At 55.5% G+C, this 25,656-nt stretch overlaps 14 protein-coding genes across 14 annotated transcripts; 8 read left to right on the top strand and 6 right to left on the bottom strand.

The window, feature by feature from the left end:
• Window positions 1-548: 548 nt before the first annotated feature.
• Window positions 549-906, top strand: HETIRDRAFT_45316 (uncharacterized protein; the record flags this gene model as incomplete). The annotated part of the gene is made up of 2 exons (XM_009548624.1): window positions 549-632; window positions 718-906. The coding sequence occupies 2 exons, from the start codon at window positions 549-551 to the stop codon at window positions 904-906; spliced, it is 273 nt and encodes a 90-aa protein (XP_009546919.1).
• A 2,301-nt stretch (window positions 907-3,207) lies between these two features.
• Window positions 3,208-3,927, top strand: HETIRDRAFT_419117 (uncharacterized protein; the record flags this gene model as incomplete). Its single annotated transcript, XM_009549574.1, has 4 exons — window positions 3,208-3,503; window positions 3,556-3,637; window positions 3,696-3,819; window positions 3,875-3,927. 4 exons carry the CDS (start codon window positions 3,208-3,210, stop codon window positions 3,925-3,927), a joined length of 555 nt encoding a protein of 184 aa, XP_009547869.1.
• Window positions 3,928-4,358: 431 nt separating this feature from the next.
• Window positions 4,359-5,181, top strand: HETIRDRAFT_247000 (uncharacterized protein; the record flags this gene model as incomplete). Its single annotated transcript, XM_009549573.1, has 3 exons — window positions 4,359-4,425; window positions 4,574-4,789; window positions 4,886-5,181. Coding segments are annotated over 3 exons (579 nt in total), but the record flags the coding sequence as incomplete, so codon positions are not given.
• A 348-nt stretch (window positions 5,182-5,529) lies between these two features.
• Window positions 5,530-6,000, top strand: HETIRDRAFT_46209 (uncharacterized protein; the record flags this gene model as incomplete). The annotated part of the gene is made up of 3 exons (XM_009548649.1): window positions 5,530-5,644; window positions 5,701-5,890; window positions 5,940-6,000. 3 exons carry the CDS (start codon window positions 5,530-5,532, stop codon window positions 5,998-6,000), a joined length of 366 nt encoding a protein of 121 aa, XP_009546944.1.
• Window positions 6,001-7,087: 1,087 nt separating this feature from the next.
• Window positions 7,088-7,336, bottom strand: HETIRDRAFT_319620 (uncharacterized protein; the record flags this gene model as incomplete). Its single annotated transcript, XM_009549572.1, has 1 exon — window positions 7,088-7,336. The coding sequence occupies one exon, from the start codon at window positions 7,334-7,336 to the stop codon at window positions 7,088-7,090; it is 249 nt and encodes an 82-aa protein (XP_009547867.1).
• A 263-nt stretch (window positions 7,337-7,599) lies between these two features.
• Window positions 7,600-9,600, top strand: HETIRDRAFT_385946 (uncharacterized protein). Its single transcript, XM_009549571.1, has 6 exons — window positions 7,600-7,767; window positions 7,829-7,923; window positions 7,975-8,553; window positions 8,608-8,679; window positions 8,734-8,941; window positions 9,001-9,600. The coding sequence occupies exons 1-6, from the start codon at window positions 7,722-7,724 to the stop codon at window positions 9,063-9,065; spliced, it is 1,065 nt and encodes a 354-aa protein (XP_009547866.1). The 5' UTR covers window positions 7,600-7,721; the 3' UTR covers window positions 9,066-9,600.
• An 87-nt stretch (window positions 9,601-9,687) lies between these two features.
• Window positions 9,688-10,579, top strand: HETIRDRAFT_410274 (uncharacterized protein; the record flags this gene model as incomplete). Its single annotated transcript, XM_009549570.1, has 2 exons — window positions 9,688-9,885; window positions 9,966-10,579. Coding segments are annotated over exons 1-2 (800 nt in total), but the record flags the coding sequence as incomplete, so codon positions are not given.
• A 309-nt stretch (window positions 10,580-10,888) lies between these two features.
• HETIRDRAFT_440663 (uncharacterized protein) lies at window positions 10,889-11,628 on the top strand. Its single transcript, XM_009549569.1, has one exon. The coding sequence runs from the start codon at window positions 10,918-10,920 to the stop codon at window positions 11,416-11,418; it is 501 nt and encodes a 166-aa protein (XP_009547864.1). The 5' UTR covers window positions 10,889-10,917; the 3' UTR covers window positions 11,419-11,628.
• Window positions 11,629-11,832: 204 nt separating this feature from the next.
• HETIRDRAFT_459597 (uncharacterized protein) lies at window positions 11,833-13,470 on the bottom strand. The gene is made up of 2 exons (XM_009549568.1): window positions 13,406-13,470; window positions 11,833-13,355 (listed from the first exon to the last, which is right to left on the bottom strand). Exons 1-2 carry the CDS (start codon window positions 13,454-13,456, stop codon window positions 11,886-11,888), a joined length of 1,521 nt encoding a protein of 506 aa, XP_009547863.1. The 5' UTR covers window positions 13,457-13,470; the 3' UTR covers window positions 11,833-11,885.
• A 232-nt stretch (window positions 13,471-13,702) lies between these two features.
• On the bottom strand, window positions 13,703-16,421 carry HETIRDRAFT_385937 (uncharacterized protein). The gene is made up of 5 exons (XM_009549567.1): window positions 16,366-16,421; window positions 16,250-16,314; window positions 15,998-16,196; window positions 14,557-15,942; window positions 13,703-14,497 (listed from the first exon to the last, which is right to left on the bottom strand). Exons 1-5 carry the CDS (start codon window positions 16,405-16,407, stop codon window positions 13,865-13,867), a joined length of 2,325 nt encoding a protein of 774 aa, XP_009547862.1. The 5' UTR covers window positions 16,408-16,421; the 3' UTR covers window positions 13,703-13,864.
• A 902-nt stretch (window positions 16,422-17,323) lies between these two features.
• Window positions 17,324-18,089, bottom strand: HETIRDRAFT_169954 (uncharacterized protein; the record flags this gene model as incomplete). Its single annotated transcript, XM_009549566.1, has 3 exons — window positions 17,324-17,552; window positions 17,613-17,827; window positions 17,883-18,089. The coding sequence occupies 3 exons, from the start codon at window positions 18,087-18,089 to the stop codon at window positions 17,324-17,326; spliced, it is 651 nt and encodes a 216-aa protein (XP_009547861.1).
• Window positions 18,090-18,295: 206 nt separating this feature from the next.
• HETIRDRAFT_440661 (uncharacterized protein) lies at window positions 18,296-19,695 on the top strand. The gene is made up of 3 exons (XM_009549565.1): window positions 18,296-18,398; window positions 18,456-18,986; window positions 19,133-19,695. The coding sequence occupies exons 1-3, from the start codon at window positions 18,353-18,355 to the stop codon at window positions 19,363-19,365; spliced, it is 810 nt and encodes a 269-aa protein (XP_009547860.1). The 5' UTR covers window positions 18,296-18,352; the 3' UTR covers window positions 19,366-19,695.
• A 365-nt stretch (window positions 19,696-20,060) lies between these two features.
• Window positions 20,061-22,756, bottom strand: HETIRDRAFT_62210 (glycosyltransferase family 2 protein). The gene is made up of 6 exons (XM_009548692.1): window positions 22,454-22,756; window positions 22,370-22,391; window positions 21,394-22,270; window positions 21,209-21,321; window positions 20,970-21,135; window positions 20,061-20,882 (listed from the first exon to the last, which is right to left on the bottom strand). The coding sequence occupies exons 1-6, from the start codon at window positions 22,485-22,487 to the stop codon at window positions 20,682-20,684; spliced, it is 1,413 nt and encodes a 470-aa protein (XP_009546987.1). The 5' UTR covers window positions 22,488-22,756; the 3' UTR covers window positions 20,061-20,681.
• A 204-nt stretch (window positions 22,757-22,960) lies between these two features.
• HETIRDRAFT_477021 (uncharacterized protein) lies at window positions 22,961-25,532 on the bottom strand. The gene is made up of 7 exons (XM_009549564.1): window positions 25,361-25,532; window positions 24,954-25,132; window positions 24,136-24,899; window positions 24,025-24,074; window positions 23,844-23,962; window positions 23,534-23,775; window positions 22,961-23,467 (listed from the first exon to the last, which is right to left on the bottom strand). Exons 1-7 carry the CDS (start codon window positions 25,434-25,436, stop codon window positions 23,266-23,268), a joined length of 1,632 nt encoding a protein of 543 aa, XP_009547859.1. The 5' UTR covers window positions 25,437-25,532; the 3' UTR covers window positions 22,961-23,265.
• Window positions 25,533-25,656: the final 124 nt, after the last annotated feature.

Raw genomic sequence — 25,656 nt, 5'->3', positions numbered from 1 at the left:
ATTGCCAGAACAGCCCGCCCCCTTTTGCCACGCGGGCCCGTGCGGCGTGCACCCCAATCAACAAACATTTCATCTCGTCTGTCCAGCCTGCAGACGCGCGTCAATGCACGGCTGTTCCCCCTTTACGCGGCACATACTCGTGCAGACGAGCCTGGTGTTGACGACGCGCAGTTAGCTGCATTGTATCGATACGTGCACTGCACTACTGCAATTCGGCAGGACTCGGCAGTCAGTCCGGCCTGATACGGTCGCGGTGTTTCGACGCACTTTCTACGAACGGCTGTTCATACATACACCCATGAATCGCTTTCAAGCATGTTTGCCCTCGACGCGTACCATTCAAATTGTAGCTAGCTTTGCATGATGAGGATATTGAGCAGAGAGCGTTCAGAGTCCGTGGTCACTTTGTGCCCACAAATTACCGAAATAGCTCAGACTATGGGACAAAACTTGGCTTAGTCAGTGGCGGAGGCCCAGGTTCGCTCGCCGCTGCCCTCACCCACCGCAACCTTCAAAACCCCGTCACCCTCGTCAACCCATCATCTGACATGTTTGAACCTGTGCGCGGCGGCACGCGTGGTGGACAAGCGCAGTTCAAATGGTCAGACGTGTCTGCGGACAAGGACCGTGAGGTACGTGAGGCCCCATACAACACAAGTTCAAGTTCGTCCGCCCTGTCCGCCTTCCGACACAGGCTAACCTGATCCCACTTGCTAGAACTACCTCGGCCATAGTATCAATGCCCCCACTGGACGGTGGCAGAAGAACAAGGATGTGCATTGGTACAACCGTGACGTGAAGGATACGGAAGCAGAGAGACTGGAAGAAATACGGAAGATAAAGGAGGCAGAGGCAGAGGCCTTATCTATTGCACTGTCTGTCACTCGACCCTTCACTCTTACTTGACCGTTCTGATGCTAACCTCGATCATGATTTCTGTGATACAGTGGTTTTGGACCAAGCCAGAAAAGTGCGTCAGATTCCGGTCCCGGGACGGGCGCAAATGCGACCGAAGTCAAGAAGGAAATCGAGGTGGATAGCGCAGAATCCATACAGAGGAAGGAGAAGGAGGAAAAGCGGCGGCGGAAAGTGGAGCGGAAGGAGGAGAAACGTGCTAGGAAGGAACAGCGCCGTGGTGAGAGCAGACGCGATCCAGAGATTGCTAACGTTGTCCAAAGTCATCGTGGTCGTTCTCCTTCGCGCTCGCGCTCTCGCTCTCGCTCACCGCGCCGAGACAAAGAGAGGGAAGAGATGCGGAGATACCGTGACTATGAGCGGAGGCCGCCTGTTAGTCGGGGAAGGTACGAGAGAGAAGATGAGAGGGAGAGGAACGGCGGGTATAGGGAAAGAACACGAGTTGATGATGGCGATCGGAGACGACGGGCTGATCATCCGAGGGAGGTGTCTGGGGAGCGCAGATGGGGTAATAGATGACTTGGGGTTATGCCACCTCCTATTTCCTAGTGAGCATATTTTCTATTTATGCTTCTCTTAGTTAATTCGCATCGCCATGACCTTCTAGTACGTATACTCCAGAGCTGTTCTTGTTATCCTTGCCATACACCGGTCAATATTGGCCCTTTGCCAATCACTCGTGTGTTCCCAGAATCTGTGGAACGTGTTTCGGATTTCGACTCCTTCAGAACAAGCACCGGACCCTGTTCCGACGACATCTTCCTGACCGTGTCAATCTCCCGCCCCTTACAGCAAGCCCGAGGTCTCCTCCCCAAATTGGACCTTATTGACATCGCCCTGGCTTGTCATTTCCGACTCTTCTACACCCCTTGACCCGTCCAGACCAGTAACTCCTGCTAACTCTCACGAATCCTTTGTACCTTTTCACATCACAGAATCATCAAATATTCTATCATGGCCATCGTGAATCGCGAATCATAGGACCCCGAAAGGCATGTATGATCTAGAAGGAGTCGCGACCGAAGCTGACTCGCTGCTCTTGCCCACTTACCTTGAAACTTGCATTAGCGCGTTGTATATTCTCTAGACCGTCACAATCGCTGTCGTCAAACGATTCATCCGTGCTCTCTAAGACACACCGCGCTGAATATGCAGTCCTACTGTTGCGCATCCCTCGTCGAAGACCCCATCAGAGCCGGAGAGCTTCTCTGGTTCTCTGTTCGAAGAATAAACCGCCGGGACGAATGCGATAAGCCGAACTGTTCCTTGAAGTTTGAAGCTGGCTGTGTGATGCATGATGAACGCTCGGTGTCACTGGACATTGCGCCTGATCGCATCGAAGCCTACCATGCCGTGGCGCATGATGCTCAGCCGTGTCTCTTGTTTGCACTGTCTCGGCTTGCTCCAACTGCCTTATTGCGTCATATTTACGGACAAGTGAGTATGAGAGTCAGACACTCGTGGCAAACTAAACTATCTGGGGCCGTTGGTACGCACCTCGACAAGGAATGTCGATGCCTCGTGTAGATACATGGAGGAGCCCAACCTCTTTCAGGCGAACAAGAGTTTGCTCCTCCGACATGTACTGAATTGCCTCGATCACGACGAGGTGGAGAACAGATTCTTGACGGGACCTGCCGGCACGCTAGAGTCACACGGCACCGGATCAGTGACGTCGGAAGCTGAGATCCTGAGGCAACGTTGTTGATTGAATTCTGTTTCCAAACCATGTCTCTTCAGAACCTCCAGGAGCCACCCTCCGAGCACATCAATCCTTTTTGTTCCATCACTTACCACATCCCTTAGCGAAGGACGCTGCGCACAGTCGGGCGGAGCTCCCTTTTCCAGTATCTTGATCTATTATCGATCATGTTGGTCCACGCCGGACCAGTCACCAGCTAATCATCGTGCCGCCCACTGCACGCCTCTCGGTGGGTACAGTCCTCTGACGGCTTTCTGTCCACAAAGTTCATCATTCTTTCTTGGCCAAAATCCGCTTATCCTAATAGGAACCTCAAACGCCGTCTGGAGCACACAGGCGGGTGCCAGATTCTCGTCACTACAGTGGATTTGTTTCGTAGTAGGAGTCCATGGGAGTCTTTTTCCGCCGGATGCCGGAATATCATCGTGCAGTGGGGACCGATGACCCTCCACTCTTGTCAATTTGCTTGGGTATCAGATAGCCATCTCTCTGACGACCTACAAATTCTGCGCTTTCCTCGCCTGCCATGCCCGACACTCGCGCCCCATCTCGATTCTCCTCTACGTCTTCTGCACTGCATCAAAGCATCGATGCTGCCGACGTTGGGCATGCCGTATTTCCTTGAAGACAAGTCTGGCACACTCCTCGGGTCGGAATTCGTCGACGTCAACGACCGGATGCGCCTCGGCTTTCGATGCACACTTCGCGACGTACACCGCACCGCATACATGATTTACGACCTCACCATGCCCAGTCAAGGGGCGTACTCTTTCCCCGTTGCCACGCTGGATTATGGCGCGAACAATGCGCTTGGCACTGTCATATTCTCTGGACGTGGCAGTATGCCCATGAGCCAGTACCTTTCGAAAATGTCACCTTTCGGGAGGTATGCATCCATCCAAGCGCGTCTCGAGACGACGGTGCTCACCTTGCTCTAGTTCGAAAAACAGGAAGTTCATTGCTTCCGACGGACAGGAATACAGGTGGAGCTGGCGTGGTAGAGAGAATTTCGAGTGGATGGTGCGTGACGCAATCTTTCTATTATGTGCTTGTTCTGACCGGTGTCCGCTTTACCTAGTGCCTCAACGCGAGTGGATACCTCGTAGCCTACTACAACCTGAAGCTTGCTGGAGAGCCACCTTATCCTGGCTCTTCCGGTTGTATGCTTACGGTCGATGAGTCATATCCTCATCTCGCAGTCGGTACGTCACTGCTTCTCTGCTTCTCGCACTGGAGTTGAGATTGGCCTCCTACCAGAGCTCCTCACCTCGTTGCTCATCATGAGACACATTGCGGAGCATAACCTTTGATTCTACTTGATCTTCATCTCGTTCGTAACGCCCGTGCACGCCTTCTTCACGACTGTACCTTGCATATGCAATCCTCCATAGTCACGAGTCGATGGTATTTATGCCTCGTCGCTTATTCACTACTCTACGCATTACTATTACTCGGCCATCTTACCCCAGCGTATCTCTGCTCTTGACACTGTGACCTGAAATTGTTTACGATAAGTTACTGTCTCCCCTATATTGTACATATATGTAGTCACTATCACTTTGAATGCAGCTCTAGTGTAGGTTTGTCTGTTCATGAACATGAAATTAGCGCGCGTCTATACGGGACCGATTCGAATATGAGTCACACTACAGGTACGGTATATATAGAATCCAGTCTCGTTTTCATGCTCGCAGCACGCGCTCACTGTCAGAAAGTTTGCACCATGACTTCAACGGTATCTCCCCTCAGAGGGGACGCCTCAGGGCATTATCGCGTCCATGTCATCGGAAACAGTGGTGCGCTAAATTGTACACATGCCTCTAACATTGATTAGTGTCAACGCTTTTCCGCGTACAGGGTCGGGCAAGGCAAGGGTTTTTTGACATCAATGATAGACCGGTTAAATGAGCAGGTCATGTTTGATATATATCGCAATCGAACGATAGTCGACTCTAGCCGCCGAGGTCGCCGCGCTCCTCGGCATCCCACACATTCCCCTGGACACAGTGTACTGGAATCCCAACTGGGAAAAGACACCAAGCTCAGTGTTCAAAGACAGGGTCACAGCTATGCTCCAAGACAGCGAGAACAGTCACGGTGGGTGGGTTGTGGATGGAAACTACAACTCCTATCTCGGAGACCTGATCGCGGATTCCACAACTGACGTTCTCTGTGCGTAAGAAGCGATACTTCCATTGTGCTCACCTCCTTAGCAGAGCGGCCTTGGCGCATCAAACCGACCTTCGCTGTAATCCTTCCTGTGATTAGGGCTCGATCCGCCCCTCGCGTTGTATCTCCCTCGCCTCTGCCTACGCACGCTGAAGCGACTTTTTGGCCTGGTCCCGCCCTGCAGCCCCAATTGTCCCGAACGCGTGAGCGAGGCGTTCTTCTCGAAGGACAGCATCATTTGGTACAGCATCAGTCATCATTGGTCTCTCAGGAAGCGAGAGTCAGAACGGTACGCCGTCGACGGCATCCACGCAGGCGGTAAGATTCGGAGGCTTGGAGGCTGGGGTAAGGACCGAGCGGAGTGGTTGAGGGCTGTCAGGGCAATGGTGGACGGTCACGGCCAATAGACTGCCTGCTGTATTCCCAAAATGAGGTGCACACTCTATGTGTGTCGAGGATAATATATGAAACAGTCGCGTAGCGATAGGTCACGGTTCGCCAATCCCGTTATTTGAAAGGAAAAGAGTTATAAAAAGTGAAGTCGGCCCGGTGATCGCCGTACGATGGCGTTCAATCTGAATGTGACGGACGTGCTCGTCGCAAGTTTGTTGCTCGCCTTGCCAGTTGCTTTCTACCTCCAAGGCTCCTTCTTCACTCAACCCGATTCTCCCTTTTCGTCGCCGCTTCCTTTGCCCCGTCCGTCTCCCCCTCCAGAAGAAGAGAAATCAGAACCAAAGAGCATCATGCAGGCGGAGAGGTCAGACTTGGCTCCTCCCAAAGATGACCCGTTCACTTTGGACCAATTGAAACAATTCGACGGATCTGATCCCTCGAAACCCATTTACGTCGCTATCAAAGGTGCGTGCTTATCTATCTCCATGTCGATTGTAGACTCAGCGTCCAGTGCCGTGAAGGGACTGTGTTCGATGTTTCCCACAAGTCTGACACTTACGGGCCGGGAAAGTCGTACAACCTGTTCGCAGGGAAAGATGCATCGAAGGCATTAGGGAAGTCAAGTCTCAAGCCTGAGGACGCCGTACCAGACTATAGTGATCTGCCGGAGAACGAGATGAAGGTATTGAACGACTGGCACGTCTTCTTCACGTACGTCATCTCTTGCTGTGACATTGTTCGCTCTTTGAATGTTGCGCAGGAAACGCTACAATGTTGTTGGCAAAGTTGTAGATCTGCCAGCTGCCGTGGCAAATCTATAGTTTTTACTATCTTCGCCTTTTCGATGTCGCTGCTAGTTTGCGGATGGATTGCGTGTACGATAGTGAGAAGATAGTGAGAAGATATAGAATTGACGGGTTTATTACGCGCGGAAGACTAGCTCGTCAGCTTGAGTGTGTGCATTCACTTAAGGCTATAGTTACCGTGGTACGTTCCGTAAGGTTTCTTCATCTGTGAGTACTCCCGAGTCTGATGAATCGGTTGCCAACTTTCAGTGATAAGAATGCCAGCAACGGCATCTTGAAATTATTTCCTGCATTGCAGGGTCCAGCGCATAGGCATTGGTTGCTGGTGGATGTGCACAGCTCCGGGCTGTCCATCGTCAACGTTCAACGTCTTCATTCATTGATGACTTTAATGAGAGGAACGGCGAGATTACATTATCAGTGCCTCTGCAGCTAGCAGTTGACACGGGGAACCTTTTTCAGATCTACCAGGCAGGTTTCTTGTATCAAAAGAAACGCTGAAACCGGCTACTCCTTTGACTGCGTCATTTTCGAAACATCTCTTACAATCGACGGACCACCCAAGTTAATCACCATCCATTACAATGATGGCTGTTCTGGCGATCCTAAACCCATCTACATGATTTTCAGTTGTGATTCTTTGATGTGATCAAGAGCAGGTTGGCTGCAAGTGTGATGGATGGGGAGATAGACTCGCCCTCGAACGCATGTTGAACCTTGAACCACAAGGATGTTGAATGGCTCATCGATACTGTATCCAATATACACCGTTCACCTCATCCTTCTGAGCGTATCGAGTGGTCGTCAACAGACATCGCACAGCGTGATCTTACAATGTGCGACACCTGAAACCAAGAGTAAAGGGTTGCATCAAACGGCTCGGATCAGCAGTTTGTAGTGTATCCCAGGATGGATGCATATGAGCGAGGACAGCGTTGAGTGACGGAATATTAGCAGTCTGAACAAAGGCACTACAAGGGTGCCGGGTTACAACTTATGTAACGATCCTCTCGAGTTCGGAGGTTGACGCATCTGCTTACTGATACGTCAAGAGCGAAGATGCATCAGCGCTTCAGCTTCAGCCCTGCCATCAAATTTTGCATCAAAATACTGAAGCGAAGTGCGATTGGGAAGAAGACTCACCTATGCTGGCGTCGAACATCGAACATATTGCTGCTGATCTATGACGGAGGAACAAGGTTGAACGTTGGAGACGTATCATGTGTGTCTGGCGCTCATCGACATCATTTGTCATGACATTGGTTTCATAGTACCAACAGTGGCGACTGGGGAACATGTAGCTACAGACAGGGTCGTCGTGACCGTCTGAGTGACGCTGGCCACCGAGCATGGCGGAAATTTTTCGAGAAAATCCCTCGCAGTTTGTGTGGGTTGGGCAGAGATCCACGGGTGGGACATTTGCAGAGAAAATGGAGATGTACGGGGGATAAATGGGAGATAGGTAGAGAGGCGGGAGCAGAGGGCGCAAGGAAGTGGACGGATTTGGCTGAGTGGAAGCAGCTGAGTGAGTGGCGGTGTTTGTCGGTGTTTGGATTTGAGCCCGAACGAATTGTTTGGACCGGATCCTTGACTACATCCTCCCTCGTCGCCGCCCTCTCCGACGCCGCGCGTTCACCCCTCTTCTTCTGTCTGTTTCTCCCCTCCCAATCTCCCGCTCTTTTACTTATAATTATACCAAGACCATACCTGCTTCTTGACCCCGCCAGTGTTCAAAAATGGGTTGCGTTCAATCCACCGGTATCGATGATGAGGCAAAGGCTCGTAAGTAGCCACCCCTTGTACCACCACCACCTCCCTGCTTGTGTCTGACCTCAGCGACTAGGCAACGATGAGATCGAAAACCAGCTGAAGCGGGACCGCATGATGGCGAAGAACGAAATCAAGATGTTGCTGCTGGGGGCGGGTGAATCTGGAAAGGTATTCTCCTCTAACTCTCGCTCGCCCCTGTCGCTCATCGTTCTCTCCTAGTCAACCGTCCTCAAGCAGATGAAGCTCATTCACCACGGTGGATACAACGAGCAGGAGAGGGATTCCTACAAAGAAATCATTTTCTCGAACACCATCCAGTCTATGCGTGCCATCCTCGAGGCCATGCCCACGCTTGACATCTCTCTCTCTCCTCAGAATGACGCTCGCCGTGCCGTGATACTGTCATTGCCCGCGCAGATCGAAGGCGATGTTCTTCCTAACGATGTTGGAGACGCTGTCCGGGGGCTTTGGCGGGACGCCGGCGTCAAAGAAGCCGTCCGCCGCTCTCGCGAATTCCAATTGAACGACTCGGCAGTATACTACTTCAACTCCATTGACCGTATGTCTGGACCAGGTTACATGCCAACCGATCAGGATATCCTTAGAAGTCGAGTCAAGACGACCGGTATAACGGAGACCACGTTCAAAGTTGGCGAGCTGACCTATAAGCTCTTCGATGTTGGTGGTCAGCGGTCAGAGCGCAAGAAATGGATTCACTGCTTCGAGAATGTCACTGCGCTTGTGTTCTTGGTCAGTCTTAGTGAATACGACCAGATGCTGTACGAAGATGAGAGTGTGGTATGTCGATCTCTATCTTTAAGTAAGTGCAACATCCCTGAAGTACAGGTCTAGAATCGAATGCAAGAGGCCTTGACCCTCTTCGACTCAATATGCAACTCGCGGTGGTTCGTCAAGACCTCCATCGTAAGTGCTCCCGACTCCGCAAGTCTTTCGGTACTGAACATGGTTTCCTGTCAGATCCTGTTCCTCAATAAGATTGATCTTTTCGCGGAGAAACTGCCGCGGTCACCATTGGGAGACTATTTCCCTGATTATGCTGGCGGAGATAACTACGACGCTGCCTGCGACTATCTGCTGCATCGGTTCGTCAGCCTCAATCAAAGTGCGGCCACGAAGCAAATCTATGCGCACTATACGTGTGCGACGGATACGCAGCAGATCAAGTGTAAGTCCTCATTGTAATCATATTCCCTAACTCATGGCACCATCCTTGTCTGTTCACAGTCGTTTTGAGCGCGATCCAAGATATTCTCCTCCAAATCCATTTGCGCGAGTGTGGTCTCCTGTAGTCCGCACACAAGTCCGATCTATCGTCTGATAGGCATATCGCATAGATCTGGCTTCGTGCAGATGGATTTGAAGCCGAGGGTATCCAGTGGGTTTTCATGTATGCAACTATCTACATTTTCGCGCCGTCATCATCGTGCACCGTTCGTGTCCATACATACCTTGCGCTCTCCACCATCGCACTGTCGTTCATCTCTCCCGTCCAATCGGTCCCGCTTGACACGGGCCATACCACCAACTTCAGCGTCTTCACACTGGTGGTCTATTTACCCTTTTCATTATGACTGGCCTTCTCACTTCTTCTCTTCCTCGACATCTTTGTTTCTTCTTTGCATCTTGTCTTACCACCTTTCTCCTTCCTGCTTAGCTATGATGAACGGATTCTATCACACACATATGATACCTTCTTCCGTTTCAGTGTACATGCCGCCGTGCGTGTTCGCCGTACTTCTAATTCAAAGGCTCCAGCGACAAAGTACATATGCTGTATCGGCTGTATGGTTTAATATTGGATCGTCCATGCCCTGATGCAACCCCAAGGCTTTCATGCGATTCTCCCTGACCCCGTTCACGTGACACTCCACGTCCAAGCTGATCCTGGCCTCATGTTGTACTCGACCTCTACGCTACGCATTCATGCCTCCCGCAGCTTCATCTCGAGCCCTCCCGAAGCGCACAGACAGTCTACAAGCCATAAAAAACCCACAGCTGTTCATTGCCATCGAGGATGAAGTACGCGATTGCAAACGCGTGCAAACCCATGGACAAGAGGAGGATCTCAAGGAAGCGTTGAGCCGCATGATGTCAAGGGTCGAGGAGTTGGTAAGGATCCCCAATTCCCCGCTCATAGTCTGACAGATCCAGTTCTGAGTACAATAACTCAATCACTGTCTGCTTGCTAGTGCGCACTCTTGAAATCATCATATCAGACGGCTTCCGATGTCGAGACAAGCCTGACCTTGTGCCAATCGAATCTCAAACTTTCGCTCGCAAACAACGAGATGCTTGAGGATGCGCTCAGGAGAAACTCTTCGTCGAAAGACGTAGGGTGGCGCAGATCATCCCGTGATACTACGTCCCAACCAGTGCAGGAAGTGCATCCTCAATCACAAAGGGCCAGCCTCGAGGAAGGACATGAGTATAGGAAGGGTTCGAACGCGCCCGAGCTCGAGAGCCCGTCTTTGAGCGCTATGACACCTCCTACTACATCTCCTTCACAGGACTCTCGATTTTTTCGGTTCCGCTTTACGAGCGGGCGCACAACCCCAACGCAATCCAACTCTCCTGATCTAGGTAATCAACCTCTGCCTAATGGTTTACGGTCGCCGAACTCGGCCCTTGTGGGACACTTGACATCCGCCTCGCTACCATCCTTGCTCCCTCCACAGTCGCACGAAAAGGAACTCGAACAGCTTCGGGCTAAGCTAGAGGACGAGAAGCTCAAGTTCGAGAAGATAGCTGCGGACAAGAAAAATCTCGAAAGCGAGCTAGAGAGCCTGAGCCAGGCATTATTTGAAGAGGTGAGTCCTGAGTCGACTTCAGTCGAGCTATACCTCACTCTGTCTTGCGATGAAACCCTGTCAATCTGGGATATCCCCCTATGATTTTGACGAAAAGGCAAACAAGATGGTCGCTTCTGAACGTATCAAACGGGCGGAAGCTGAAGAGGAAGCCAGGGAAGTTCGCTTGGAGCGAGAAGCCCTCCGCTCAGCCCTGAAGATAGTTGAGGGCGAAAACGGTCGCTTGCGGGCGGGGTCTGTCGTAGATCACGATGGGCGGAACGGTCCTAGTGCATTGGTGATGGAACATTATTCGGGACGGTTCTCTCACTCAAGGTCATCATCACAAATCGCGATGAAGTCCCCATCGTCCTATCCAGCGGACGGCGATCCACTGTCTCCGATAACACCTCATACGCTGTCTGCCATGGGAGGTCATCCCGCGTTGGATGACTCTAATGGCGAAGGCGTGCCATCATCTTCAATGCCCGGCTCTCCTGAGCCTCTCTACGTACCCCCACCCGATATCACCCATTCTCCAGAAATGCGCGCGAACTCACCTACTCCCCTACCGCATCCTCATCGCCCATCGCACTTACGCTTCTCCAAAGAATTGTCCGAGTCTGATCTCGAGTTGCCGCTTGCGCCAGCCTTGCTTCATACTGACGTCGTGACCTCGAAGGAACGGAGCGGATCACGGAATCACCCACCAGAGGCTCCACCGCCTTCGGCAGCAGATATGTTTTCTGATTCGCCTTGGGCGCACGAGGCAGAAGAGGAGGAGTCTGGAGATAGTCCGCGTGTTTACACCCACCCGACCCCCGACGAGTTGGCCTCGCCTTGGGCAGATCGGTAAACGTCCGTGCGTATACCATCCGTTCATACGTGAACAGAGCATTGGAAAGTGGGTGATATGCCCACATCCCTCGATCTATCAATTCCGACAAGTTACATTCCATTCATCGTCGCGAGATTCCTATCAAAGCTGTATCTATATACTCACGCCAGTTGAGAGTCACAGAGTGATCAGTCTGGACGATGAGCATCATTGGCCTCGTTCCATCCGACGCGGTGCCCGATTATCGTGCGGCTCGGACATGCAGAATTCTCCTGGGTTTGTACCACATAGAATTCATGTGTATAAAGCAAAGTAAAGCGCAATTACAGAGTCTCAAGATCGAACGTTTCATCGTCCATTGGCTAGGGTAAGTGGACGTCATAAAAATACGGGATACATCGCACCTTCACGCTACACGCTAGGCTGAGTGGTACAAGAGAGCGGGAAATTAGTTAGTGTCTCACGATCTGGTGTATGGTGCCAATTCATAAGTATTTCTTTGGGATCTTTCGCGAACCGATAGCAGCAGTGTCTACAGATCCCGAGTGTGAAAGTGTCTCTCCAAAAACTATAAGTTCCTCGAGGCTCATCCCGTTTGCCCACCTCGCGTCCACTGCGTCTCTCAGAATTCGGAAAAACGTCTCGTCGATCCGCTTGCCATACGTAGGTGTACGATGCTCAAACTCGAGGCGCCTTAGATGGGGGCATATCAGAGCATCGGAGTGCGCCAGTGCCTTGGGGAAGGTATGTAGAGTCGACCCGCGGACGTGGATGGTATTCACTAACGGGAAACAAGAAAGCACAGGCGCCCAATCGAGGGTCATCCCACCCAAGTCGATTAGTAGGCTGCGGACAGATTTGACGTTGAAGTGAGCTAGAGTGTGCAGGATGCCTTGCGCGATGAGGGACCGCTCTTCGTAGATGACGATGGAAAGACTGAAGGCAGGGATGTCCGGATCGCCCAACGACCCAGCGATCGAGAACCCGATCGCGGTGTGTGTTATTCGGAATGCCGTAACCGGCGTATGCGCATAAGATGGAACGATGGCGTGCGGCGTCAGCTCGTCGATGGAAGCGACATAAGTACGGAGTTCGATGGATGTAGAGGATGGAATAGCGAGCCGACGAGTAAACTCGACACAGTCGGTGAGTGAGTTTGAGGTGAAGGCGAGGGTACGGAGATGCGGGAGGAGGACCGTAGGCGGTAAAGGAGTGTCGGTCCCTTGAGTCTGAGCGTGAGAGGTCCGAGACAGAGCTTGAATGAGGCAAAGTGTCTCCAGCTTAGGCATACGCGTGAGGGCGTCGAGCCATCGAGCCAGACTATGGCGTGGGGAGCGCGAGTCCCCCTGGACTGTCAGAGAGGATAGCCCAGGCAGGAGTGGTGAGGTGAGGTGGATACTCAGGCCCTTCAGGAAGAGCGAGCGGAGTTTGTGGGCGCTGCCGTCAAAAAGAGAGTCAGGAATGAACAGATTAGCCGGGGGAGGCATGGCGGCGTATTCAAGATGTAATTCCTCCAAAAGCAGGGCAGGCGTCGTGCATTGGATCAATGTTTCCACCACCTGGCCCGTCAAGCGCAGACTTCGCACGCGCTGGATGTTGCCCATTGCAAGCGCAATGACTTTTTGCATCGTAGGGGGGTACTTAAGAAAATCGAGGTGGAAACGTATGTTGATCGGGATGGATTGTGAGCGCAAGAGCATCTCTTGCGTCCATCGTGGCGTAGAAAACTCTATATCCCTCCAGAGAAAGGGCGCATTGAGTGCAATGATCCGCCAGCGGCGGCATACATGGGTGATCGCTATCCAATTGATATCATAGAATCTGGAGGGCTCGTCGGGTTGCCAAAGGAAAGGAATGAGCTCGAAAATGGAGAGGAGGAGTTCGGGGAACAGGATGGAGATTGGCGAGGTTAATGGCGACGACGGCGTCTGTCTCCTGATGGAAAGTAAATGACCCTGTTACGAGGTTAGAATTGGCGAGCTGGCGCTGGGAACAGCCTGTTCACCTTATTCCATGTCTGCGTTAGCCATTGCGTACCAGGAAGTGAAGTCAGCATGAATGAGGATTAAGATCATTCAGCGTTCTCCTTGGTTTGCCCGTCATCAAGCATGTTCGGGCGATAGGCGTCTACGTCAACGCCATTTGTAACAGCGTCGTGAAGCGGTAAGTTGGATCAACACTGTCTTTGATCAATCACAGTCTCCGACAAAAGATATCACGACCCACAGCAAGCCTGGGAAAATCGAGATGGAGGAAGGAAAAAACAGAGCACGTCCCTGACACGTACGGCGACATGCAACGTCAACCTACAATGTTCGCTTTTTTTGCATCATAGAGTCCAAACAACGCTCTAGAATCTATTCTAGCACATTGGACGACGATTGACTGCTTGTAAACTGTATCACTACATGGCTCGCATTAATGGAACAAAGCAACAAAAAACGTTCGAATCCACATCACTCCTCTAATCTATATCCATCTCGCTCGGCCCCTGCTCCGGCTGGGGAATCTCTGACTTCGGAGGCGGATTAGGCGTCTCCGTGCCGCTCTTGGGCGTCTCCACGCCCTCGACCTTCGGGGGCCTGGGCTTGGGGCGGGTGAGGATGGGGGTAGCAAAGAAGATGACCTCCTCGCGTTTCTTCTGGATCTCTGCGACCGTCAAGATGGGGTCTGTGTTCTTCGCCCGCTCCGCCTGTCGCACGTTCTGGTCCTCGAGCCACTTCTGCACCGTCGCGCACTTCTCCACGATCAACTGTTTGTCCTTCTCATCGATGTGCGAGTACCGCTCCTCGCCGGAGGTCGCCTGCGACATGTAGTTGTTGATGGTTTCCCGGAGCTCAGCCATCGAGCGTGGCCTCTCCTCGGCCTCCCTCCAGCGCGTGGTGATCGGGTCGCCGAGGGCGTGAAGGGAGGCAATGCGGTCAACGTATGCGGATTTGGTAGCCTCTTCGCCCTCCTCGGTGTAAAGCCAGTCTTCGTCCTTCTGGAGTTCGGCAAGGAGCTTCTCCTTCTCCTGAGGCTGGACGAAAGCGACGTAACGTTCGTCGAGCTTGGCACGCATATCGTAGATGTACTCCTCGAGAGCGTTTTTGCGGTCCTAAATTCGGCGGTCAGTCTGAGATCGTCCACGCTCAAGTTCGACCAGCATGTACTCACTTCGGTATCTTGCACGAGCTTGTCGGCAACCTGCATTTGCGCTTCCCGCTCCTTGAACTTCTCCACGACCGAGGAGTCCAATTTTCCATATGTGGCGACGAAAGCGACATCCTTCTTGACTTTTCTCTTCTTCGGAGGCTCAGTGCTCGGCTCCCCATCGACTGCCATCGGTTCTTCCTTCTCCTCAATCTCCTCCGTGTAGACCTGCTCAAACGAGATCACGCCGTGCAGGTTCAAGCGCGTCTTCACCTTCACAACCGCGAGGTCGCCCGAAGAGGGAGAAGGGATGTTCTTGGCCGTCAGCTTCGCGAGCCATGGGTTGATCGAGCCAGGAAGCTTCTCTGGCTCGCCGTATACCGCCTCTAGATCAAAGGTACCCTTGCGGTAGAAGGTGAGGACCTTGGTCGAGGGAAGGCTGTTACCGCGAGGGAACACGGTCAGCTCCGTATCGTCATCGGGATCTTCAGGAGACTTCTCCCAGCGAATCTTGATGGGGTAGGGAGCGATATCGTGCAGCGCGAAATCGCGCACACGGAACACGGGGGACAGAGTAGCGCACGCAAATGTGGCACCGCGAGCACAGGCCTCATCCTGATTAAGAGTCGTGGAGAGAACCTTTCCAGGGAAGACGGATTGGATGCGAGCGCGGACAGCTGGAATACGAGTCGATCCCCCGACAAGCTCGATCGCGTCGATCTGGTCGAGCGACAAGCCAGAATCCTCGAGGGCCCTCTGGAGGGGTCCGGGGATGCGGTTCAGAGATTTATCGATGAGCTGCTCGTACTCCTCCCGAGAGAGCTTGGAGGCGGCGTCGATATCGGTCATAATGGACTCCACGGAGAGGGGAGCTTCGGCATTGGCGGACAGGACCTTTTTGAGCTTCTCAGCCGAGGCAGAAAGGCGGAACGTCGCCTTGGGGTTCGAGAGCACATCGATCTTGTACTTTGTCTCAAATTCTTTGGCGAAGTGCTGCACAAGTGCGTAGTCGATATCACGGCCTCCGAAATTAGGCTCATACGCGGTGCTCTTGACAGTGAGCTGGCCTTTGGAAAAGGCGACCACGGAGGCCGACAAGCTAGAGTGTCCGACGTCGACGAAGACAACATGGCGAGGATTCTCGGGTTCAGGAAGATCAGCCTTGGTGATACCGTAGCCAAAGGCGACGGCAGTGGTATCGTTGATCAGACGAAGGGGGTTGAGACCGGCAATGGTAGCAGCGTCAAGGACAGCCCTTCGTTGGATATCAGTGTACCATCCAGGAACAGCGATGACGACATCGGAAACATTGTTCTTGAGCTCGTTCGCGGCGATTTCGCGAAGCTTGCCCAAGTACATGCCTACCAACTGTGTGGCCGAGAAAGTATGTTTTTCGCCGATGTAGTTGACCTGCCAAGGAAAACCCGTGAGCGCAGCACCAGCTGAGACGAGACGAAAAACTCACCTGGGCTCCAACAGTTCCATCTACATCCACGAGTGTAGCATACGTGAACTTCTTCTCGACTTCCTGAATCTCGACATCATGGAGAGTCCGCCCAATGAGACGCTTCAGGGAGCCGACGGTGTTCTTGAAATTAGAGATTTCTTGCGTCTTGGCCGATTCACCAAGAGAACGCTGTTTTGGGCCAAAGGCGACGAGGGATCTGCACCCAAAACATCAGGACCTGACATACTGCCTCAGATGAGGATATCTTACGGTGTCGCACGATTCGAGACCTCGTTGGTGATAATATCGATACCACGATGTCTGGCAACTCCAATCTAAAGACAGTCGGATTAGTGAAGCACTAACGGCGAGGGGAAACAACTTGCCTTGCTGTGAAGAGAACCAAAATCGATTCCGACGACGGCCATGATTGAAGGAAGGGTTGGAGGGCGGGGGAGATGAGGGGAACTTGAGATGGCGAAAATGACGGCGCGTAGATATATTTTCTGCTGTGGCTGAATCGATCATCTCCTTTTTCGGACACCTTCTCGAGCCTTCCACCTCTTTCTCTCCCTCCATCATTCCTCCTGACCTCAACTTTCTACGGCGTTCCTGCGAGGACACCATGTTGAATCGGCGTGTACGATGCCGAGCATGCCCCGAGTCGTGCATCCTCGTAAAGCACGGTGTTTACAATACAACAATGTGTACTTATTCGTGAGAATCATACATGCAGTATGTCGTCGGTCATGGATCGCAGCCAGTCGCAGCGGGTCGCAGCCTCTGCGCTGTGCGGCTGAACCAAATAGTGTGACTGTCCACGACAGCGTGGCGGCTGTACTGTAAGTCTAATTTTTGTTCGAGTCGAACAATTTGTCGAAAACTCTCTACACAGCCAACAGCAGTCCCCGCTCCCGACACAAATCTGACAGAAGGTGAATTTTTGTGGGAATTGACCGCTCTCTTGGGACAAGAAAACAAACATACCATCTTGATGAGCTAAAGAGAGCTTTACTGCTGATACCTTCTCGACGATTGCGCTCTTCAGATTATCTAGACAGAAAACGAAGAGCTGGACGCGATGGCTTCATTCAATACCTCAGAAAGGCGCCCATCGATCACGCCGAGGATTCTGACGACCGCATGAGGCTGATACTCACGACTCGAGATCATGACTCGCCAAGAATGCCAGGGACCTATGAAGCCAACCAGTCTAATACTCACCCTTACCTAGACAAAACTAAGTGGCCGTTGTACTCCGTCGCCCCGTCAACCCGGAACCAAGTCCATATATTCATGACCTATATAACACTGATGTACAATAAGAGGGAGTATGAAAGCATGTCAATCGCGGACGAGATACTCATCGAGATCAGGATAGCGGCTGTAGTCTCCGCGCGGCTTCGAGACCCAGCCGTGCACGTCCTCGTCGAAATAGACCTCGTTTCTCCAGAAACCCGCGTCCACCCACTTCTCCTTCAGATAGGCGTCCCACCATTCTATGTGAGCTTCACCGGTGGCTTCGAAGAATTGGAAACCGACGACCTTGGGCGCGGGCCCGAGGTACTCGTGGCTGGTGAATAAAGATGCGTCTGCGGTAGCTCGCGGCCGGGGGGGTTGAGAGACAGCTTACCGGCGAGGGCTCAGCGCTTCTACCGAGACGAAATTGGTCCCCTTGTAGTCGGAGGGCACCTTTGCGTCATAAAACTCAAAAATTAGCATGTTGAGGTCGTCCCCCAGACTGAACTTCAGCTTGGTGGCGTGACCGGTGCTCTGGTGGAGATTCGTGGGCAAATGAAGAGTCCCCGAGAACGGGGCAGGGTACCGCTCGAGCGGAGGCTTGTCAATCTGTGAGCGAAGGGTCAGTGGACTCGCGTCGAGGCGGGCGACCATGGCGACGCACCACCCATGCGAACGCCGTAGACAACTCGTCGAGCCTTTCTTTCAGCACTTTCCTCTCTATGGCGAGTTCTCGTTCGTAAGCTTGCCGGTCCTTCACGTCTGCGGACTCGCGCAGCGCCGCCATGGACGGCTTTTTGCGCTGCTCGCGGTACGCATCTCTTCGCGCGACCCAGTCATTTATCGTCTGCGCGGTCCAGACGCGCTTCATGCGGGTGATCAGCAGGGATGGCAAGAACAATCTTTGAATTGGCGAGCCTGGTGATGATGACGGACAACCGAGCGGCTGTGCTCCGTCGACTCACTATCCGTCGCCGCTGCAATGCCAGGGAATGGTGGAGATGACTCTGGAGCGCCGGTGGCTGGGCGGAGTACAAAACACCCGCACCGCAGCGCTTCATTCACATCACTCCTCTCTCCATCTCTCTCCTCCCTCCACAACACCCTACAGCTCTTTCTATCTCTCATCATCCAATGCGATTGTCTGTTCTGCCTCTCTTGATTGCGGGCGCTGGCCTCGGTGAGCGCTCATATCGCCTGGCCAATGTCGAACTTGCACCTGCTCACCCGCCTGTAGTCAGCGCTAGTCCTTTGAGCGTGATGATAGCATCCACAGACCTCTCTGCGATGCGTCTGGGCCACCTCACAGCCGGTGCCGCCCACGCCCAGATGATGAACGCGGCTGCAGCGCAGCCCACGTCTGGCAGACACATGCGCCACCTCTGCAAAGGCATGCAGGACGGCGTCACCCGCTTCTTCGGTGTCTTCAGCTTCGGATCCACGACCAAAGTCGTCACCCCCGTCCCCGCCCACGACACCATCGCGCTCACCCGCCCCAACCTCCGCCTGCCTCCCCCCGCGCCCTACGGCCTCCGGCCCGGCGAGCCCGTGTTCAGGCCGCACGGCCTGCAGATCGTCGACGACGACAGGGGTGGCGTCGTTGTGAAGATGAAGGCCGAGCAGATGCTCACCGAGAGCGGCCTCCCGGACCGCCCGATGTTCGTCATGCACTACCCGCTCAATCACAGCGGCTCGTTCCTACAGCGCGTCCACCGCGCGCTCATGTCCCTGGGCGCATGGGAAGGCCGCGCCGTCGCCTTTGTTCTCGGTGCGCCCCTGTCTCCCGCCTCTCGCTTTCCCCCCTCTCTGATTCCCTCCCTTCCGCTCTTCGCGCCCTTCCCGTCTCAACAACACGTCGTCACTCCACGAACCCCTCGCCGTCTAAAAATACCCTCCTCGTGACGATCACCGCAGGCTGCGGAATCGGCGTCCTCCTGCGCATGTTCTACGTCCTCACCGTCGTAGTCTTCCGCGCCGTCCGCGGCAGCTCGTCCAGCTCCGTCGAGCTCCCCGAGGGCACCTACCGCGAGGTCATGTTCGAGGACGCCGAGGCGATCATCGTGCCCCCTCCCCAGTACACCGACGAGAAGGTCGCCCTTGCCGCCGCCGCCGAGGTCCCCGCCGCGGAAGAGCACGCCCGCGCCTGATTGCCCCCGCACGCGCGCGCCCGCTCTCGCTCCGCTCCTGTGAGCTGCTACCCGGCACGCTCTCAAGGCGCCCTTCCTCCACCATCCAAGCATCCGCTCCGGCATCCCCCGTTCCCCCCTCTTCGTTGTATCCAGCTTGATATTCCCGCGTCTGGCGACTCCGCGCCAGATGGACTCTCCGCGCATCGCATCCCCACATAAGATAATGATAAAGATAAGATAAACAAACCAGAATACAGAGCGCCTCTTCTTGCCCGCCCGTTCTTCCCGTTCGATGTTGTACGTACCCGCTGCCTGACGTCTATCATATACATGTCTCCCTTTGCCGACACTTATCGGCGCACGTCCGCTGTCGGCGCGCGCAGCGCTTCCATGACAGTGCGTGTCGCCGGTCCACGTTCTCGTTCGCACACCTGACAGCACGGCGTGCACCAGCGCCTCTAATTGATCGAGCTCGCACGGTGATTGATAGGGCAAGGCAGCGAGGTATAGTAGGTACTGTAGGTATCTCGAGGCATCGTCGCGCGGAACACGAAGAGTCCTCAGTGAGTCCGCAAGTAGCACGAATCGATCGATCGAAAAGAACAACCAACCAACGCACGCGCGCACATCGAAGCGCCAGAGCGCCTGCCCGTCTCGCAGGTGTCCCCCTGTGTCCCCCGAGCCGAAATAAGCTCACGCGCAACTAAGCAAAAGACAGAAAAAAAAAATTACGCAGAGGACTCGGAGGAGAGAGAGAACAAAAGGAAAACCGAAACAAAACGAACATGAAAAAGTCCCGCATGCGTTCGAGCCCAACGGCCCCACCCCACCCCACCCCGCCCCCGTCCCCGCCCCAACCCCGCCGCCCACGCATTAAATCTGTGGCTATCGAAAGTCCCGCTCGTGCTAGTAGAGAGAGGTACCGGCACGGCCTTTTATGATGCGACGGTGGAGATGTGCAAGGATGGAGATGGAGATGAGGATGGAGATGGAGATGGAGATGGATGGGCATAAAAGGGATGGATGGATGGATGGATGGTATGTATATACTGAATGCGTGATGCGGCGGCAGGCACGGACCCGACGGGGGCGCACCGCCCAGGGGCGACGGCGCGCGGCCATGCAATCACAAACAAGTGCTCGGACGTGCTCGGCGGGGTACGGTATAATGATGGTGGTATGTGGCGTATCGTAAACATCTCTCCCTCCCTCCTCGGGCACTCTACGAGAAAAAAAAAACACAAACACAAACGGACGAAACCCAGCTGGCATCGTCCTATCGTCCTTCGCGCGCCGTGTCTTCCTCTCTCTCTCTCGGGCTCTGTCCTCTGGCCTCACCGCGCGAACCCGGTCTGCATCTCCATCTGCTGCGCGTACTGCGGCGCCGGCGCCGGCATGTCGTGGTAGCGCTGCGGCGGAGGCGACGACGACGGGCCCTTGAGGTCGTGCATCGTCTCGGACGGCTTGTCCTTGTCGTCCGCCGCAGCCATAGCGGTCGACGGATCGCCGATGCCCGCGCGGGTGCCCCAGCCGGTCTATCGGCAACGCCAAACGCGTCGGTCAGTCAGTCAGTCCGAGCGAGGGCGCGGGCGCGCAAAGACGAGAGAACGGAAGCGCCGTACCTCGTGGAGGGTGAACAGGGCGTAGATCTTCATGATCGCGAAGTAGTACCCGAACAGGATGAACGCGGGGACGTAGATCACGTCCTGTGGGCGGTTCCACAGGTGCGGGAGGAGCTTCAAGGTGCGCGTTGCGGTGAGCCACACGACGTAACAGATGACGACGTTCCTGCGATGGTAAGCACAATACATGTTTTTGTGAGATCGGGGCGCGTTCGGAGGGGGCGCGAGCGGAGACGCACCACCACGGCAGGTGGAAGCCGCCTTGGTCTGTGGGTATCGTGCTCTTGTAGACGACGTAGGCGACCAGGCCCGGGCCCGCGAGAAGGGTAAAGGGGTTGAAGAGCTTGTCAACCTGTGGAAACGCGCGTGGGGTGAGCAAACCAACGCGAGCAAGAGGTAGGGGGGGGGGAGAGAAAACGCGTGCCATGGTATACGCGACGTAGGGATGCGAGGTCCAGATCTGCCTCTCCATGAAGAGCGAGCGGAGGTCGGAGCGCCACGTGTTGCGTGTCCAGCGGAGGACTTGCTTGAGGAAGCGCCAGTTTGGCTTCATGGTGCTGAGGAGCTCTGCCTCCTTGCAGCACTGGACGTAGGTGCTCCAGCCGTGGGTGACCATCCAGCGGGTGAGGAACTTGTCGTCGCCCGAGTTGAGGTGGTACTTGCCGAGCCAGTAGTCGTGTGTGAAGCCGTGGAGAAACTCGGGGTCCTTGAGGATGACGGTGCGGTAGGCGGCGGTGCGGCCGGAGAGGCAGGGGAGGCCGCCGTCGATGTGGGTGGAGGAGGCGATCTCGATGTTGCGGATGGTGAGGCGGAAGGCGGCGAGGACCTCCCAGACGGTCATGCGGGCGCCGACGGGCTGTACGCGCTGGGAGGTGCCGACGCCGCCGACCTTCTGGTCCTCGAAGCAGGCGAGGACGGAGGGAAGGAGGGTGGGGGGCCAGATTGCGTCGTCGTCCGCGAAGAAGATGATGTCGGTGGTGGTGTTCTTGATGCCGTGGGACATCTGAAGGCGCTTGTTTGCGAAGGGGACGGTGAGGACGCGGATGCGCTCTGGGTCGACGGCGTTTGCGAGGTCCTGGAGGGGGCCGCGCATCTTCTCCTCTGTGATGATGATGATCTCCTTTGGCTTTCCGACGAGCCAGGAGTGGGCGGCCTCCTTGAACTCCTCACCGGCGTCGATGGTGGGGACGATGATGGTGACATCGTCCGAGGCGATGTAGGTGGGGTTTTCTGGGAGGGGCACGGGCTTGTAGATGAAGGAGGCGAGGATACGTATGCTGTACCAGAGGTAGCGGTAGAAGCTGGAAGGGGAAGAAAGGCGAGGGTAAGCGTCAGGGACGACGGTAGGCGGCGGCGGCGGCGGCGGCGGGGTGATCGATGCAGCGATCGCAGAGACTCACCCGATGACGCCAAAAGGGACGACTGGTCAGGGACGAGGAGGTGAGTGCGGTGGACGTGTGCGTGGGCGGGGAGGACGTGCTCACATATTGGAAACTGGTCTTTTGTGAGATACAACATCGGGGGGACTCAGGCGAGCCGCGGCTGCGCTGGGGGTGCGTGTGTGCGCGTGATGGGCGGGCAGCAGAGAGGGAGAAGATAAAGAGCGGGGGTGCGACGATGGCGAAGGAGACCGGGCGACGGCGGGCAGAAGGCTGAGGGGACGGTCGGGCTGACTACAGACGCTCCACCCGGCGGACTTTCAATCTCCGTCGCTGTCCATTCCTGCGGCCAAGCCCCCGCCAAGCCGTCCCTCCCTGTCTCCAGTCTATTTCCACCCACCCGATCCTTCTGTTCTGGCGCAGTAGGTAGCACCCCTCGACGTGCAGCTCCCTCCTGCTCGTCCGCCCTGTCCCCCATCCGGCACAGCAGCACCGCACAACAGCCCTCATACGGCACATCCGTCCCTGTGCTATATTTGCGCCCGGTCTCCTGCTCTCCCAACACACGCCGGCCGTGCACTTACGGCACCGTGCTCGCCCGTGATCCACACCTTACGTGCTCCAACATTCCATTCTGTATCAGTGTACGGTGGGACAGACTATAAACACAACGATGCACAATTCGTGACTACACGGACGAGACAGCAGCAGACAGCACACGGGTAGTGGGAAAGAGAAAGAAAAAACCAGAAAATGTAAAAAAGCTAGTGCACAAATCGAGTGAGGCGAGACCGCCCCGTGAGACCGCCTGTGGATGCGAGGAGATGGATGCGTCGTGGTGTCGTGGCCTGCGAGAGCAGCGTTCGTGGCTCGGATGGCAGAGGCAGATATCTAGCAATGACCGCCCGCGCGTGCGCTCACTCGAAGCCCTCTACTTCGACGTTCCAGGCCCAGCGCCCCTCCTGGTACCCAGCCGCCGTGTCCTCGAGCACGATCTCGTTCCGCTTCTGCACGTACACCGTCTTGTCCGTCACCTTCTGCCGCAGCGTCGGGATCGTCTCCGCCTCGATCGGCGACTCGAGCAGCTCCGACAGGTCCTCCACCGCCCGTTCCAGGTCCCTGTCCGACGGTCAGCGCTCGTCAGTCGATCCGCCGCGCGCACGCACGTGTCGAGCGAAAGCTCACCTCTGGTTGTCCTCGAAGAGCTCCTTGTGGTTGCCCTTGTCGAGGTAGTACGCCATCGCGTACGTCCACTTGAGCGTCGTGCGGCACTTTTCCACCTCGTCGACGGCCTTCTTCATAAACTGCACCTCGATCCACGTCAGGTCCGTCGTCACCTGCATCTCCTCCATCTTCTTCTCCGTCTTCACGTACAGCTCGACCGACAGCTTCGCGGACTGCTCGTGGTTCGCCCAGCGGTTGTAGTACTGCACGAACCGGCGTCAGGCCCCTGGCGTCCGTCGTGCGCGCGCGAAAAAAGAAAACAAAAACTCACGTGCAGGTAGCGCTCGAGGGAGGCCCGGCTGCGCGATTGCGCGTCGCGGGCTTCGACGCCCGCCTTCTCGTCGTATCGGTTGCAAGAGTACCACGCCGTGCCGTGGTCGACCCACGGACCTGGAACGCAAGCACGGTTAGCACCGATCGCCCGCAGCCGACGCCGACGCGGTCCGCCTCACCCATGCACACCCAGCAGAACTCGTACTTGCACTTCTTGCACGTCATGTGACTGCGATCCGACGACATCAGCCTTTCTCTCGCGAGCGCGTGCACGAGAAACCCCCACTTACTTGCACCCGCCGTTCTTCTCGATCGTGCTCTGGCATTTGCTGCACTCCTTCGTGTTGCTCTTGATCCAGTTGGCCGTCTCGCTGTCGTCGTGGCACTTCTGCAGCCACATCTTGGCTACCGAGCACAGGACCGGCCTGTGGTCGCCCTCGACCGCGCAGCCGAAGCAGAACAGGTGCTTCGAGTCGGCGCCGCACACGACCGTGGGCACGATCGCGGCGAGCGAGGAGCGCGAGGCCGCAGAGGGGCAGGACACGGTGTGCGAGCACGAGGGGTACGGACAGAACTTGAGGTTCGGGTTGCTGGCGACGTAGCCGCGCACCAGGAGCTCGTGGAAGCGCGCCATGGTGTCGACGTCGGCGTCGAGCGCGGCGCGCACGAAGGTGTCGGTGCAGACGACCCCGCAGTCCTCGGCCATGCACACGATGCGGTACTCGCCCTCCTCGCGAATCTTGCTCGTGACGTACGCGGACCAGCAGTCCGTGCAGAACGTGTGCCCGCACACGAGCGCGAGCGTCTTGGTCTGCGAGTCGTCGAAGCAGATGGTGCAGATTCGCGGGTCGACAGGCGGGGTGGGGTCGCGCACTGCGGACGAGCGCGTGAAGGGACGAGTGAAGACTGGCGCGGGCGTCGACGGCGGAGATGGAGGAGGGGCTGGAGAGATGCCCGCCGCTACGGAGATGGCCAATGAATTGTCTAGAAATTTGTCGATCAGCCTGTCCTTGTTCCAGTCGAGGTGGCGCAGAAGCAGCGCCGCGGCATCGTTCTGTGGGGTGGGCAGTGAAGCTCGGTGCGGGCGCCAGGGAGCAGATGCACGTACGTCGACACCAAAGATGGAGCTGATGTGGTCGACATCAGCCTTGATGAGGTCCTCGACCATGGCCTGTGTGAGATCGTCATAGTCGACCTCGTAGGACTTCTTCTTGCCTTTGTTAGCGATGATCTTGATGTCGTCCTGGAAGTTGTCCATGTCCATGTCGTCTTCGGACGATGCAGACGCTGTGGGCGGAGGGGTTGCTTATCAGCACGCGGTTCAGGGGTGGGATGCGTGCGCAGTGGGGACACCAGTTATATGTTGTGCATTCTGGAGGGCGTCATCCGAGCTGGATCGATGGACAACGATGGCTGGGGCGGCGCTCACGGCGGCAGCCAAGGTATGTGTATTCCTAAGCTGCGATGGCTGGTGTCCCCACCGGGCACATAACAGGCGGAGAGTGGCTGACATACCATCCTCTGGGTCGATCATCTCTTCGTCCTCGTCGTAGTATTCGTTGTCGTCGTCTGAGAACTCGTAGTCGGACATGGCTTGTGTGTCTGCGGAGGCTGGAGCTGCGGTGGAGATGGGGGGGAGAGGAGGAGGGCGGCGAGGGAGACGCGAGGGGTCAATGGACGAGGAGAGGAGCGCGACGACGGCGCCGGCCGGGGGAGGTGGACACGCCCGCATTCAGACTCCGCGCGGACTCTTCCTCGCCTTCCTAATCCGTCCAGGCTCCAGTATGCTAAGATTGACTCGACTCTGGCCT

The sequence above is a fragment of the Heterobasidion irregulare genome (genome assembly GCF_000320585.1).
Source record: "Heterobasidion irregulare TC 32-1 unplaced genomic scaffold scaffold_06, whole genome shotgun sequence".
Classification (NCBI taxonomy): domain Eukaryota; kingdom Fungi; phylum Basidiomycota; class Agaricomycetes; order Russulales; family Bondarzewiaceae; genus Heterobasidion; species Heterobasidion irregulare.
Note: the sequence above shows the minus strand (reverse complement) of the source record. Positions and strands in the feature narration are given on the sequence as shown.